Consider the following 16,483-nt stretch of genomic DNA (forward strand, 5'->3'; position numbering starts at 1 on the left):
AGAGTTTCTAGTGGAGCAACATGCCCCTTTACCTGAACTGGAGAATCAGTAAAATGTTAAATGATGAGTGATTCTATGAGTTGATGATTTCATGTATGATGCTTGTGTACAGTCTTGTCTTGACAAAGTCCTCCAGGTGTTTCCTCTGAAGAGTTCGTCCATCAGGGTCGTACTGCTGGGATGAACCATTTCCAATTTCTTACTCCACACTAGAGGATGGCGTTGGATTCTTTGAGCTCAGCTTGATCTCTGGGAGAACACAGCCTTGCTACGTACTGATGCTTGTTATGCAAATAGATGTATTTTATTGCAACCCTACTAATAATTCAACCAGTATTATTGCACCAAATGATCAACACGCCACCTTTGTTTTGACCAACTTCCTGTCAATCAATTTATTTTATTTTATTTAACCTTTATTTAACCAAGCCCATTGAGATCGGAGATCTCTTTCACAAGGGTGACCTGGCCAAGAAGGCAACAGCACACGTCAGAACGAGTATACAAAGACATACAAACAGCAAGACACAAGATTAAATACACAGACAAGACCAGAGATCAAATACACATACATTGTCCAAATTATTTAAAGGACCTTAAAATAAAGGTTTATTTTAAGGTCCTTCAAGATCATATCAAAGTCATTTTTTGGGATCAGGTCTGGCAGCTTTAAATCCTTCTGGAAGGAGTTCCAGGCTACTTAGCATCTGTGTACTGACACAATATTCTCACACAAAATATTGTGAAACTATGTATCGACTTTTTCTCCCACCCGAATTATTGCAAATAACTGTTTCCTGCTCCAGTCTTCTCACATTTCTTCTTACCATCCCCCGTCTTCAGGTTGCCATGGTGAACAGCAGGGTGGAGGCGCCCACCGTGGCAGTGATGGGCGGTGGCGGAGGCACAGCGAGCAGGGTGTGTGCAGGATGTGGCGGTCGAATCGCGGACCGCTTCCTGCTCTTCTCCATGGAACGATACTGGCACACGAGGTGCCTCAAGTGTTCCTGCTGCCACGCTCAGCTGGGCGAGTACAGCAGCACCTGCTACAGCAAAGGAGGCATGATCCTCTGCAAGAACGACTACATCAGGTGGGTCCTGCTCGCCTGTGGACAGAAACATGCGTCTGATTAAAGAGACTAAAGGCCTTTGCTCACTGAGTCTGTTAAAAAATAATTAGGACCAATCACATTGACAGACTCTGAAGCTTTCGTCTGTCAAAAAAACTTGTCTGAAGACTATTATGATGCAGAGGTGAAGGACAGATTGTGGCGGCGATCACCGAGCAGTTTGGGATCGGGGGACGTACTGCAGATGCTGATCAAGGTCATGTGGATCGTGGAGATCAGAAGAACAGAATAAAGGCCTGGGGAAGGATGAACACAGTGGCCCCACTCTGTCAGCCAGACTAGAACAAACATTTAACTATGGTTTCTGAAAAACCAACAATCCTATTTCGCTTTGAAATCAAATAATCCTTTCCTTTAAAGAGGACTGGATGTGAAAACACCCATAAAATGACACCTAAAATCTACCTTTGATCAAAATAAGTAGGCTACTTTCTTTAGACTTGTCTGTGAAAACATTGTAGTTTGCTTCTTTACAAAGAACAGTTTACGTCCTGTCACTTAACACAATGTTTTCCCTCCTTTTGAAGTTTGATGTTTTTTCAGATGGTCATGAAATGATCAGTTCCTTGTGAAGAATCTCAGCAGCATCACGTGAATTCTGTTTCGCAGCAAAGTGCTGATGTAGCTGCTGATGCGACGGTGTTCTGTAGTTGAAGTGACACGCTTGTGGTTTTGTGTGCAGGCTGTTTGGACACAGTGGAGCCTGCAGTGCCTGTGGACAGTCGATACCTGCTAGTGAGATGGTGATGCGAGCACAAGGCAACGTTTACCACCTTAAGGTAACTGTCATTACGGAATGTATCATTACCACAGTTGTTCTCCATAAGCTCATCTTATAATAACTTAAAGTACCTTAATCATACATTGATGATGTATGATCATCATGTTTTTGGAGCTCAAAAGAGGACCAGAATGAATGCCAGGAAGCTGCGATTCAACAAATGGCGAGTTAATAACAAAAACTCATAGAAAAACAAAAACCAAAAGTGAGTGAGCAGGAGTGTATTCGAGAAAACAGGTCTAACAAACTCTGAACCTAACCCTGGACCCTGAACCTAACCCTGGACCCTGAACCTAACTCAACTCTGAACCTAACCCTGGACCCTGAACCTAACCTTGAACTCCTAAACTTGGTTCCAGAATAGCTGTTCTGAAAAAGTAGGTTTACCTGATTTGTGCTGACTATAAAAAGCCATCATCAATGGAGCTCTGTTACTATGAGTCACCATGGCAACTGAGGAGAAATGAGGTCCTCCTAGTTCACGCCATTATAGTTAGAGATAATAAGTTGTGCTTATGGAGAAAATTAGCTCATCCAAGTGATGTTCTCCTTAGCAGCCTGAGACAGTTGGTGTGGGAGCTGCTGTCTGAGTCAATGCATAAGACTGAATGAAAAAGTTCTAGCCCAGTGGCTAGCAACGCTGACTAATGCGCAAGCAAATGGGGTTCAATTCCAGTGATGCTTGGCTGAAAGTAGTGAAAAGTATTATCTTTTTGATTGAGGTGCAATCCCACAGGCACAAAAAGAATATGGCTGTAGCTGAAAATGAAGCATGAGAATATCATGCAAACAGGTAGCCTAAGGTGTATGGATTTAATCACAGTTCACAAAATACAAATCTAAGAATATGAAGAAAGGAAAAAGACTGACATCATCCCGAGATGTTCGGTGAATTTCGCCAAACTGGATTCACAGGTTTACCACAGCTGCCGCAAACTATTTATCTGTGATGCTGAAATAACTCCATAATGATGGTGATCAGTAACAAGTGTGAAGTCATGCTTTGTTAGGTCTGTCTGCAGACCACAAGCTAACTACTTTTAAAATGCTTGTTTTCTGAATGGAGTCTGGTTGATGGGTGCTAGGCTATGCTAACATCGTAGCTGTTCCATCAAATAAGGTAATCTAGACATAAATACAGCAGAGACCTTGTTGTTTGGAGTAGAGACAGTCTCTGGTTTCTCCACATAGTCTGGTCTGGTCTCTGGACTAATGTGAGCTACTATCGTAGACCACTGGGGAACCACAGACAGTCTCTGGTTTCTCCACATAGTCTGGTCTGGTCTGGTCTCTGGACTAATGTGAGCTACTATCTAGACCTCTGGGGGACCACAGACAGTCTCTGGTTTCTCCACATAGTCTGGTCTGGTCTCTGGACTAATGTGAGCTACTATTGTAGACCTCTGGGAGACCACAGACACAGGAGACATCTGTTTCCTCCATGTGAATATGTGAATGAGGTGAATTTCCCGAATTGAAAACTAATGAAACAAAGGGAACAGAACAATGCTGAAAAGACTAAAAAAATTTAGGAAAACCACAAAGACAGCAAGTCAAATTGACCCAAGACACAAGCAGCAGGGGTCATCAAAATAATACAGGAAATTCACCAAATAAAACTAATCACCGACAATAATCATACTATTTCTCACTTGTTTTGCCAGTGTTTTACCTGTGCGACCTGTAGGAACCGCCTGGTCCCTGGTGATCGCTTTCACTATGTCAATGGGACTATCTTCTGTGAACATGATCGGCCAGGAGGAGGGCTGCTCACTGGACATCCAACTCCACTGCAGGCCAACAACATGATGTCCGACCAGAAGGTGAGAGGCCATGTGATGCTAGTCAACATTTCTTTATACACTTTTTATAATGAGGACACAAAATAAGGCTATTTGGAGAATTAGGTTGTTTCCACAAAACAAAGAAATGAAAAATCTTCAACGATGATTGTGCCATAGAGAGGCTAAGCCCCGCCCCTTCCTGTGCTTCCCATGGGAACATAATTCAGAAACAATTTGTACGATCAACTGTGTGAGACAAATCATTTTGAATTTTGTTTGAATTATGGCATGACTTACACACATGATGTTATGATTATTGATCATTTAACACGTCACTGTGACTGTGAAAATACGTAAAATGTATGAAGATGACACACCCACATTATTTTATAAAATAGAAATAAAATCCCACTCACTAGTACCGCCACAAATGTCTCTCCTTCCCCACTCACTAGTACCGCCACAAGTGTCTCTCCTTCCCCACTCACTAGTACCGCCTCTGAGTGTCTCTCCTTCCCCACTCACTAGTACCGCCTCTGAGTGTCTCTCCTTCCCCACTCACTAGTACCGCCACAAGTGTCTCTCCTTCCCCACTCACTAGTACCGCCTCTGAGTGTCTCTCCTTGGCCACTCACTAGTACCGCCACAAGTGTCTCTCCTTCCCCACTCACTAGTACCGCCACAAGTGTCTCTCCTTCCCCACTCACTAGTACCGCCACAAGTGTCTCTCCTTCCCCACTCACTAGTACCGTCACAAGTGTCTCTCCTTCCCCACTCACTAGTACCGCCACAAGTGTCTCTCCTTCCCCACTCACTAGTACCGTCACAAGTGTCTCTCCTTGCCCACTCACTAGTACCGCCACAAGTGTCTCTCCTTCCCCACTCACTAGTACCGCCACAAGTGTCTCTCCTTCCCCACTCACTAGTACCGTCACAAGTGTCTCTCCTTGCCCACTCACTAGTACCGCCACAAGTGTCTCTCCTTCCCCACTCACTAGTACCGACAATGAGTGTCTAACCTGCTACCTAGCTAACCAGTCATCTGTCTCCATAACTGTCCTCTCTCTTCCTGGTTACATCACTTTACTACCCCACTGACGTGTTTTGTCACCATATCTTTTGCACTCATCACATGACCACTGAAAACAGTGTCCATTCTACTCCTATGTCTCTGAATGTAATACAGAACAATCCATTCCGTACTTAAATGGACCTGTAACATTGTAACCAAGGTGATAAGATTGTTAAATCTGTATTTTTCATTTGTTGCCTTTTAAAAATGCAACTGTCTCCCGGCAACATTACCATGACATCAAACCTGAAGTCACATATATCTCTACAATAGATTAAGTTTAGGCTGCAGCATCTGTGTTTGAATTAATTTGGAGAGATGACATGTTCATCCTCATTCATCCAAAAATGAGAGCCCTTGTTCAAGCCAACAGCTAGACATAATCAAGACAATAAAAGCATCAATCAATCATCAAGTAAAGAGTTGGTTAAACTTGACCGCTAAAAATTGTGGAAATCTTCATATAGTATACTGTCATTCAGAATTCCTAAAACTGTGGTCACATACATAGCTATAGCTTGATGCAACTACAACAGAAATCAATAGCACAGCAGTGGTTGGATTGGACATTTTGACAAAAAACGCAAATAAATGTTCATTTCCATTCAGTCTTGTTCACTTCAAGAAAATAAAGCAAGACCAGTTGCCTACAATTAGGCTTTCAAAGTTTATAATTGCATTGTTTCAGTGAGACCAAGATGTGTTCATTCAAATTCATACACGAAACCAATAGATTGCATTTCATAGCAGCTGTGAATCTGGACTGAACATTTCCAACCTGTTGTCTCCACCGTTTGCAGGTCTGCTGAGGAAGAGGATGGAAAACCCAACGTGTGCCTCGTCCCCCACCTCTCTCCTCTGTCTCTCCTCCACGCTCTTCCTCCACCCAGAAATCCTGCCATTGGTCGCCCTCCAGTCTGGATGTCGTCATTCCTGCTCCGCCTTTAGAACTCAACACAAAAACAGGGACTGGCTGCTTTGAGTCAACTGTGTGGACTGTGTTGAAATCTGGACTCATCTGTTGGAGGGACGCGGATGCTGACGCTGGTTGGAATGTATTTGTACAGTAGACTGTTGTGTCTATTGTGAACTGTGGCAATATTAATGATATGAGCTGGCTAATGGGTCAAAAAGGAAGACTGCCATGGAATGATTCCTTCACCTTTACCCAGCCAGCCAGTTACAGTGGGCATTGAATTCCTGCAGGAGGTGAAATATACTTCCACGTCACACAGACCACACACACACACACTCTATTTTTTCTTTTTGTTTGAGGAAAATATGTATGAAGTCGTGATTTCATCTACTGGATGTTTCAAGGTTGAGTTCATTGTCATTGCGTTGCACATTCAGGGGACAATTCAGTTTGTTGTCCCAATTTGCTACATAAGAACAATACAGAACTTTTTATAGTGTGTTTTAGGATTAATGTTGGAGTCTCTCAGTTGCTCTGAGGTCTGCTGGTTCTTCAGCTGATCCTTGTGTATCTCTTCAAGACAGCAGCAGGGTGAACAGGCGGTCTGGGTAAGTTGTCTTTTAATATCTTTGGGCTCTGTGCAGGCACCTCTCGTCACCAATATATGTGGTAGATGGTGCCAATGATGTTCTGGTGGTTTGTAGAGTGCTCCTGTCCTGGACCCTGAACATCCCACGACAGTTTGTAATGTTTCCAGTCAGCAGGATTTCTATTGCTCCTTCCGCAAAGTTTTCAAAAACTTCTTTAGTTTCCTTAAAAAATCCAGCCGTTTTATGAGCTTTTTTCAACAGAATGGAGATATGTGATGTCAGGTTATTTGTGATTCAGATGTTCACTTACTCCACCTCAGCTCCATTCATGTCGACAAGATTGTGTGTTTCAATCAACAATCAACTTCTTGGTTTTACTGACGATGAGCAGCAGGTTCAGACACGTGAACAAGACAACTATCTATGATGACATTTACTTCTCTGTGTGATTCTCTTTCAAATATTCAACCAGCATGTTCGCTGCAGGTTGGTTTTAACCCCATGGATTGGAGGTGATAGTCGTCCTCTGATGTTGACATTCCATCTCAGACAAAAGTAGCTTCACAATTCTCTGTACTCAACCTTTGTACAAAACTGATGAAATAAAGGACCAGACTTGGTTATATTTGATGTTCTAGCCCATAATCTTCAAATTTTGTTCATCATATATTCTCGAATCATCGCTGAGGCATTTATTTACCTCGAGTGACTTGACCCATGTCAGATTTAAGTCACCAGATTAGGGACTTGCTTGAGTAACAGTAATAAAAGCCTTGACTTGACTTTGACTTGCTATCCATGACTTGAGACTTGACTTAGACTTGCATGAAATTACTTGACAAGTCATTGCTGTCTTGGTTGATATGTGAATTATTAAAAATATGTTTATTTTCCCCAATCGGATGTTGCATGTGGGCGAACCTGACAACCAATCTAACCAAGTGATGCACTCATCACTCCAGCGGTTTAGACTAGAATCACTGCAGACAGACAACAACACTGGATTCAATATGCATTGCCCCAAACCCATCCGGGGTCCTGAATTCCAGCTGTCTAAAGAGACCATGCAGGAGTCGCTTGTGTTCCTCATTCTGGGAGTTGACAGGCTCAGGGAGGACCAGTTTATAGGTGTAGAGACCAGAGAAAACCTGTTTTTGCCTGCTCTACCAACTCTATTTGACCAGCGACATTAATATGGTGCCAAGTCACTAGAAACACAGAACATAAACAGGACTCTAGCTGAATACATACAATATAAATTATATATATACACACCCTACAGTTATGTTGTGTTTTTTGCACTACGTCAAACAACTGTTTAAAAAGTGTTAATGATGTTGTTTGCATTAGTCTCATCTTTATTTCAAAAATTCTGCCTCTTAATTGTTATCCATATTCTGTCTCTCTCTTGCAAACATGCTTAATCATGACACAAACACTAAGTTACATTAAAGGTTCATCGTCACATAAAAGAGAGAATGACGGAGTAATGGACGTAGAAGTCATACTTGTTCCAGTTCATTTTTTGATGCAATGTTTTTTGCGGCATTGAAATATTTGTTGCAAATAAAAGTCCAGCACTTTAAGACGGTTGTCTTCCAGCCTATTATAATTTTGTGACTTGACTTGTGACTTGCTTGACCAAAGCCATGACTTGACTTCACTCTCACAAAAATGACTCGAGACTTGTTTGAGACTTGAAGGTTGAGACTTGCATATGTGTGACTTACTGCCCACCTCTGCCTCAATGAGAGGGAACCATGCCTTCGTTAGAAACACACCTTTATTTCCATTTCTTAATACAAACTCAATGCATCAAGGTTTAATATTATTTTATTGCCATTGTATAAAAGGGTTGCATGATGCATGAAATGCAGAAACTAAACATTTTTTTTACTTGATAAATTCAATGTTATGTCCATGTCCACAGCATACATTGCATTAGCACAGCAGTTTCTCCTATACTATTTGATTTTAGCATACATTTAATTAATTAGAAGTCTTATGGCTTCCCCTTTATAGAAGGGCCTGTATTGTGAAAAAGTGAGTATACAACCATTATCACTATTAACAATAGAAAGTGACAAAGTTGTAAGTATGACATGGCGCTGTTAACACTAATAGAAATGGTACTTATTGCTGAATTCACAATGAGGCAACACGTGTTTCCATCGTTACATCAGATTTGAGATGGTTTCCTCAAGATGAAGGCAGCCATTAGGTCTTCACTTTAGTTCAGAACACTGTGAATATGTGAATTAACTGGAAGCTGAACGTTTGCACGAAGTATGCAATTCATCCCAATCAGGGATTTATACCTTTTAATTATAACAAGAACATGTTATACTGGCATGAACACGCTGGACTAAAATAATCTGTGTCTAAATCTGGAATGTATGCTTTGGAAAATGGACGTCATCATCGTCACCTGACATCTTGGTTTTGTTCCCCTCAGGGTGAATGGTAATCATATTTTCCTCTAGTGGCATCATCAGGTCAAAGTTTGTATTTGTGAAATTCTTTATGACTTAATATCTGAAAACTGCAAAATCAACCGTACTGTGCATTTAGTGCTACAGTAATTAGCATGGCAGCAAACATTAGCATGCTAACAGTCTAAACTAAACTAATGGTGAACATTATAAACATTACCTGCTAAACATCAGCATGTTCAAGAAAAATGGTGGTCGATTACAACGTGGATATTGTCGTTGCTTTGACCGTTGGTTCTATCAGACATGACAACATTTTGTCTCCGCTCTGACATTGCTAAGATACAGCAGGAAGCTGCTAGAAATGGGGAATCAAAGCATTCATACTTTACATTTTACAGCCACACTGACATAAATCTATGTTCTTGCAAAATATTTCACAAATGATCATTTTTCGCCCAAAAATCGCAGATTTAGTTTACTTATTCTTTGGTAAAGTTGAAGTTGATGGGAAGTGATTGTGAGGCTCAGGGGTGTTATTATGAATCCCAATGCTTTACTATATAAGACCTGTCCTGTGTAGCATTTAGGCGCTAGCATTGGCTAAGTGGCTCGCTTAGGTACCTGATTGGTGCCCTGACCTGTGGGCTATCCTGCCCCTAACTACTCCAGGTAAATGCCTTATCTACACAGGGCAGCTCTTGCAGAGAAGCAGTGGGATAGTCGCCATCTTAGTCAAGTTAGGCTGACTTGCACTTGAGCTGGAGCTTTGCCTGTTTATGGCTCATCGCTACACCATTACAACTTAGTGTATGGTCTTATGGTTTTTAGCGTTTAAACTGATCTGTTCATAGTTTATGAATGAGTGAAGAAAATGGGGAGGATATGTTGAAAGTGCAAAAGAACATCCTGTTTCTTTGTATGCCACAGTGTATGAATCATGTTTTCTGTGGGTTTTTTCTATATGAAGAGTTGTTTTACTCAGATAACATGTCAGTGTTGATAATTATCTGGCTGAAGCTACAGTGGGAGCGTAGTTACAGGTCGCCGATGCAGACTGAGGACTAAGTAAGAATGCTGGCGGTTCTCCGGCAAATATGGCTGATTACCCACAGGAATGGGATTTCAAAGGCCTGAGTGGAAGCCATTGCAGAAGCAATTAAAGTGGGATGCGCTGGAGGCCTGTATGGGCTTTAGCTGCGCTCCAGTGTTGCAGCCTAATGAGGCCTAATCTGGTGAGCTGGTCTAATTAAAGGGAGGGAGCTTTTTCCTGTGGGCACCAGGCAGCCAGCAGTTTGTGCTCTCTGAAGCCATCTGAGGGGGAAAGTCACAAAACGCAAACAAGTTTAATATTTCTCCATTCTCCATTTAAATTAAAACTTGACATTTTGAAAAATGTTTCTGGTCTCTAGTCTTTCCAAGGTCTCTACTCTGGTTTGTCCTGATTGCTTTTTTGGCATGAAACGTGTATTTAAATGGGCCTTTTTTATATGTACAGTTGGCACAGAAACTACGAGATGGTTTCTTCCAGGCTAATTTTAGGTTGGCTACTTCTCCACAGTGTCTGTGTGGCTTTCTGCAGAGCAGAATGGAAGCCAGTGGGACGAGTAGAGGCACACATGAGAAGCCAGCTGTGACTCTTCAAATTAACTCAGAAGCTTCTCTCACATGGTCCGTCCAATTAGCTTCACATTCACAGCAACAATGAGGCTTTGAATGGAAGCATTTCAAAGTGCTCCTTCGTACTGATGGATGGGGAACACATTCCTCTGCTTTTTCAGTCATGACTCCAAACCTGAGTCATGCCAAGTTGCTTCTGAATTGACTAGAATGCTTTTGTTTTGTTGCTACCTGAGATCACTGATCAATGACGATAGTGGACTGAACACCTTTAAATTTGTGTTCAACTAAAGTAAAGGCTTGATTTTCACCCAAATCCCACGTACCTCGAGAGGTATGGTATGGTTTCTCTCTGGAAGGTTATTGTGATAGGTATAGATACTGAACTTATATCCAGATGAATTCAATGTTTTTTTTTTTTAAAGTGTAAAATCATAAGTTATCATGGCACCTTTAGATAAAGCAGGTCTAGACCGTCCTCTATAATTCACAGAGACCCAACAAGAGGGAACGCCAAGTCTGAGGTGACAGTGACATGCCCCTCGGGCAGAACGTGGCTCTGCCATGGTTGTTTGGGTTTAGACAAAGAGAGGGAGGGGCAGAGATGCACAGCAACAACAACAGAGAGGGTAAGTCCCTTCCCTATTGGTTTTGAGCCCGTGTTGTACCAAGATTTATACGTATGACGTTTGGCATTTTTAAAAGATTATTTTAAAAGTCAAGAAAGTCTAATTTTGTCATATAACTGTTGGAAGTATAAGACTGAAAATATGTTATAAGATAGACTACACACCCGGAAGAACTCCAGAGTGGTCTCGCCTTAGACACCGGCCTCCTGCCCGAACCCCGGAGAGGTCCCACCTCCGAAGCCAGTCTCCCGCCTGGCCTCCAGAGGCCCAACTTTGATGCCGGCATCCTGCCCCAACACTAGAGGGGGTCCGCCTAAGATACCGGCATCCTGCCCCAACACTAGAGGGGGTCCGCCTTAGACACCGGTATCCTGCCCAACAGTAGAGGGGGTCCGCCTTAGACACCGGCATCCTGCCCAACACTAGAGGGGGTCCGCCTTAGACACCGGTATCCTGCCCAACACTAGAGGAGGTCCGCCTAAGACACTGGCATCCTGCCCAACACTAGAGGGGGGCTAGCATGAGACACCGACATCCTGCCCCAACACTAGAGGGGGCCCGCCTTAGACGCCAGCATCCTGCCCAACACTAGAGGGGTTACTAAAATGAAACGAGGGAGCTTTGTTTATTTCCCTTTGACTTCATATCGTGAAATGAAGAAAAGTCACTCTGGGACACTGAAGCTGATTATAACTGAGGATAATAGAGAAAATAAATTCCACAATCAAACTTGCATTAATTGCTCACAGATGTTGTTATACACCAGAAACCTCCTTTGTGCATGGTGGTGTATATCTATGTCATACCCTCTAAAAACTTTTATTGGCCTCACCTTTGCTGTCTTACTAATTGGCTCTTGAACTCGTCAGGATAATTAATGATATGCAGATGAGGCTTGATTGGTTCGAGTGTGGCAGGGAACTTGCAGCGTTGAGGGAGATTTGGAGACCCCCCTGCTTGCTTATCAAGATATGGAGATAATTGCAATTAAATTAATTTGCATTTGCTAATGAATTTGTCTTATGCTTTTTGTGATCACAGACAGTAAATAATTGATTTCCTATCAGCACTGAGCACGTCAAACTGCTTTTGTCATGTCAAAGTGAAAGCAGTTTTATTCCAGGGAAGGGACTCTACTCAAGCAATGTACATGTATGTGATAGATGTGTAAAGCTGCTGTGATGCGTGTCGCAGCCAGACAGACGATCCGGACCTGGACCCCGGCTCCAGTTGTTCTCTCTGCTGTTTCTCAGTCAAGGATCCAGTAGGACCGGATCTTCTAAGTCAGGTCCTCCGGAGTCTAGACTCCTTCCCAGCATTTAGCATCTCTCTCAATGTGTCATTGAGAGAGAGTGTGTTGGTGGACAGAAGAAATTGTTGTTTTTGTTTTTAATTTATTGAGTATAATTTAGTACATTATAGTTTATAGTAGTAATATTGATTTTGCATTCCTCAAAACAATATACACAGATTCAAAATACTTAGACCTATTAAAGGGGTAAGGGATTTTTACAATTATTGTAATTTGTTAATGTACAAAACAAAAACAAAAAATGTATCCTCAATGTCCCAGAATCCATTTCATTTTTACCTGGCTGATTGTAAAATGCTCATGAAAACAGTCTTGGTTAGCTCTTTACATTGTTCCAACCACCACCAACTCTGGTTTGGATGAAATTGTGAAAATGAACAGCTGTTATTTATACAGCACCACATAGTGGAGAAAAAAACTGTCTTAGCAGACAAGCAAAACAAGAATACACATGAAATTATAATCAACTACAAAAATTTAACAAGAAGTGTGATTGGTTAACGCAAGTGAAAATTAAACAATTATCATGACTGTGTTTTTTTGTTTTGGTGCCACATGCATCAAATATTTACTCAGTGGACACTTTGGGCCCTAGTTTCGTGGCGCAGCGCAGGGCGGCGCAGGGTGGCGGAGCCGGCGTAATGCGAGTTTCGACGCTCGCAGCCTTGCGCACGGTCAGTTTGGCAGTTTGGTGGATCGCCTGCGCCAAGATGGGTGTGGCGGCGCAGCAGAGGGAGGCGTCACAGATTCAGCTTGGCGTAGCGGAAGTTTCGTGGCAAAAAGCCTCGCCGAGACTGCGCTGTGCACGAAACTTGCAAAGTCCAGGCGGACACACCCCGTCGCCGTGGCGCAGGTGCGCTGAATGCTGACTGCGCCTGGTCTACGAAACTAGGGCCCTTTATCTTGAACACTGCTCACGAGTGCTCTTCCACATGCCTGTAACTTTCTTGTCCACACTCCAGTATATTAGTGTTGGGTCATGTGGGGTCAGGTGTAAATGTCCCTGCGCCCAAAATGGCTGCTCGTCTTTCAACCACAGACGGTATGTAAGAAGTGGGCGTAGTCATGGTGACTACAGTTTTGAAGCTGTCGCCATCTTGGTTTTCTTGCAACCAGTGCAGCAAGTGACCATATTCTGACTGTGGAGGAGCGACTGGTGGGTCTGATGTACTCAAGTGGCAGAGCAGCAACGCTCAGTAAGATCTGGAATCCAGTGGATTCTGGTGTGAAGCTGCTAACAAAGTTAGCTTCATGATTCAAGGTCAACTTTACAGCTGAGTGTTAAAGTCATCTTAGTAGCTAACTGCATTGGTAGCGTGGTAGCGACCTGTCAATCAGGTAGCGGGTAGCCCCGCCCCTAAAGCTGAACATCATGCTGGATTGAAGAAGACTTGAAACTAGAGATTGAGACATAAACTCATGTTTACAATGTTTACTGTGATAATACGATGGCCAGTAGAGATAATGCAAGTGTAAGGCACATTTAAGGTGTAATGTCATCACTACCTTTAGTGCCTCTGCTATCTCTCTTCAGCTTTTTTCTTCATTCACTCTGTCTGTCGTGATTGTCCCTCGAGGAAACATAAAAGAGGCAGGGCTGTTGTTGCCATAGTAACAGAATTCCTCTTTGTCTTCACCATTGTTTACAAATCGCTCCTATCGGTCAAAGTGGCGGCCGTGATGGAATAAAAGTAAAAAATCAAACATGCTGGACTTCCTGTCAGGACGTTGTGATGTGTCCCAGAAGCGGCGTCGCTTTCCGTCTTCTATGACTCACAAAACCATCGATGGTCATTCTGGTCCTGATCTGAGCCGACACGGCCGTCAGGATAGAATCAGGCAGTAGGAGTAAGGAACATAAAAACAAGTAACCACCACCAGGTGTAAGCATGACGTATGGACGCTTCGGTCAGCAGCCAAAGGAACAGCATCGCTCTGAAGAACACCCAAGCAATAATACTGCAATGCACTGTATGTGAAACCACTTAGCAGAATATAATCACGCACATGAATATGAGGACACATTAGACCATGATGCAATGAGAGTGACCCATTTACCAGAATACAATGGATGGGATTAATTGGCACAAATGTATGAATAGTAGTCATTTAGATGAACACAATGAATGAGAAAGAAATGAAGAGAGCAGTAGAAATGTAGAAATAAGTGGATAATGGTGAACGTGAAAGCTTTTATCTGAATAGAATGAAAAGTAGCAACTACAGAAATCCATGCATCCATCCATCCATTTTCTACCGCTTATCCTGTATTCAGGGTCACGGGGGGGCTAGAGCCGATCCCAGCTGTCATTGGGTGAAGGCAGGGTACACCCTGGACAGGTAACCAGTCTATCACAGGGCCGACATGTAGAGACAAACAACCATTCACGCTCACATTCACACCTACGGGCAATTTAGAGTCACCAATTTACCTATCCCCATCCTGCATATCTTTAGACTGTGGGAGGAACTACAGAAATCAATGAATGTAATCATCAGAAGAATAAATAACTGAACAATATGCCAAAATATGATATGAATGAAATATTATAAACATGCTGGCACTGATCTGGCCCGTCACTTCTGAGAAGCCAAACCAGTTATATGTCTAAAGAATCACAGCTATGCACATTTATAGATCAGGCACCTAATGACAATAAAGGCATTGGTCATGTGACCACTCGTGATGAGGACTTTGTGCAGCAGTTGTGAGATCTGCAGTCTCTTTCGCTTAAAAGGGAAACATTTGCCTTCTTGGCCGACCCTCCTGAAGGTCAAAGCATAACGGAGCGGCCCACAGACTCCCGTCACCTTCTGTGATATGGAATGGATACACTGTGAACTGAGTGTGTAAGATGGAAGTTGAAGCAGGGAGGAGGGGGGTTGTAATTTCATCCAATCAGACTTTGAATAATTAAACTGATTAACTTAATTAGCTCAATTAAGTTGATTTGACCATGGAAAATTGCCATATGGCACAAGGAAACAAAAGAGAGGGAACTAATTAAAAGTAAAATAATGAGGATTTTAATTAACTGGTTCCCCAGACGTCAGCAAGCGGGATGTGGAGTTGTAATTAAAAAGTCCTGTAGTGCTGGCAACATTCTCTCCTCTCTGTTTTCATAACGGCAAGGGCTCACATCCATCTAATTAAATCTGTAAATGAATTAGCAACATTAAGGGTCTCTGCTTGAGTTTTACACCCCACCTCCCGCAGCAAACCTTCCAGATACTTCTGGAAATTCTGTCATGAAAAAGGAAGGAAAAGAAAAAGAGGGAGAAGAAGAAAAGAGGAATATTCCTTTTAACTTTTTAAATTCACATCATTCCAATTCCTTCCCGAATTGTTTTTTTGGTGTGCAAATATCTCATTGAAATGGATGTATTCATTTCATCATAAACAAAAAGAATTTGAGGACCCTATTTTAACAGTTTAAACTAAAGTCTAAATCCGTGGTCATGAGTGGCTTGTTTGTGTTGCCAATGCAGGGAAGGTTCAGCAGTAGGAAAAGAGGATCGGACAAAGAGGAATAATTAAAAGCACGTGTGATCGAGGCTGTCTTCAATCATGGCCAATCAAATCACCTCATTATAACGTCACATTAGCCGTGGACAGTGCACTGACCAACTCATGATGGCTGAGGGACGTCCAGACTCCAGAAATAACAATAGACTGTGGCCATGGCCGTAGCCAGGGTTTAGTATTTAGTGAGGTCCAGAATTTTGTCTGTTAATGGAGCTTATTTACTGCATTTCTGGACGAGCCAAAACGACACCTGCAAACACAACCCAAGCTATACACCACACGCAACTCATTATCTATAATTCAATACATACAGAGGGACCTGTTGTGTGCGTGTGTGTATGTACTTTTCTAAAACATGCACTGAATCCTCACATCTCTGTTTGGATATGACTTCACGTTCATTTCTAAAATATATATATATATGAAATAATGACCAAGGTCTGGACCTCGGTGACCTCATAGCATGACAGTGGCGATCAAACGGCAACCTATACGCTGACTGCGTAGCCCATACAGTCATTATATTATTGTGATCCAGCCTTAGTTATAACCACCTTACGACTGGCTGTTGTCAACTGCCTACGAGTCTATTTAGAGTCGAGGTGGAGATCCGCCTGCAGCCTGGATTAACAACACCCAGAGGTCTGCAGCTGCCCCCCCCACGAGCCCACCATCAGCTGCTGCCCATTTC

The 16,483-nt window shown here is 42.6% G+C and overlaps 1 protein-coding gene across 1 annotated transcript in view; it reads left to right on the forward strand.

Moving 5' to 3' along the window:
* The window catches only part of lmo4a (LIM domain only 4a), a 28,052-nt gene extending 21,121 nt beyond the window's left edge, over positions 1 to 6,931 (forward strand). The window contains exons 2-5 of the mRNA XM_084036018.1: positions 844 to 1,091; positions 1,813 to 1,909; positions 3,576 to 3,734; positions 5,568 to 6,931. Of these exons, the coding sequence (XP_083892144.1) occupies positions 850 to 1,091; positions 1,813 to 1,909; positions 3,576 to 3,734; positions 5,568 to 5,576 (507 nt within the window). The 5' untranslated portion in view covers positions 844 to 849 and the 3' untranslated portion in view covers positions 5,577 to 6,931. The remainder of the gene's footprint in view (positions 1 to 843; positions 1,092 to 1,812; positions 1,910 to 3,575; positions 3,735 to 5,567) is intronic.
* Positions 6,932 to 16,483: the final 9,552 nt, after the last annotated feature.

This window comes from Eutrigla gurnardus (assembly GCF_963514095.1).
Source record: "Eutrigla gurnardus genome assembly, chromosome: 19".
NCBI lineage: Eukaryota > Metazoa > Chordata > Actinopteri > Perciformes > Triglidae > Eutrigla > Eutrigla gurnardus.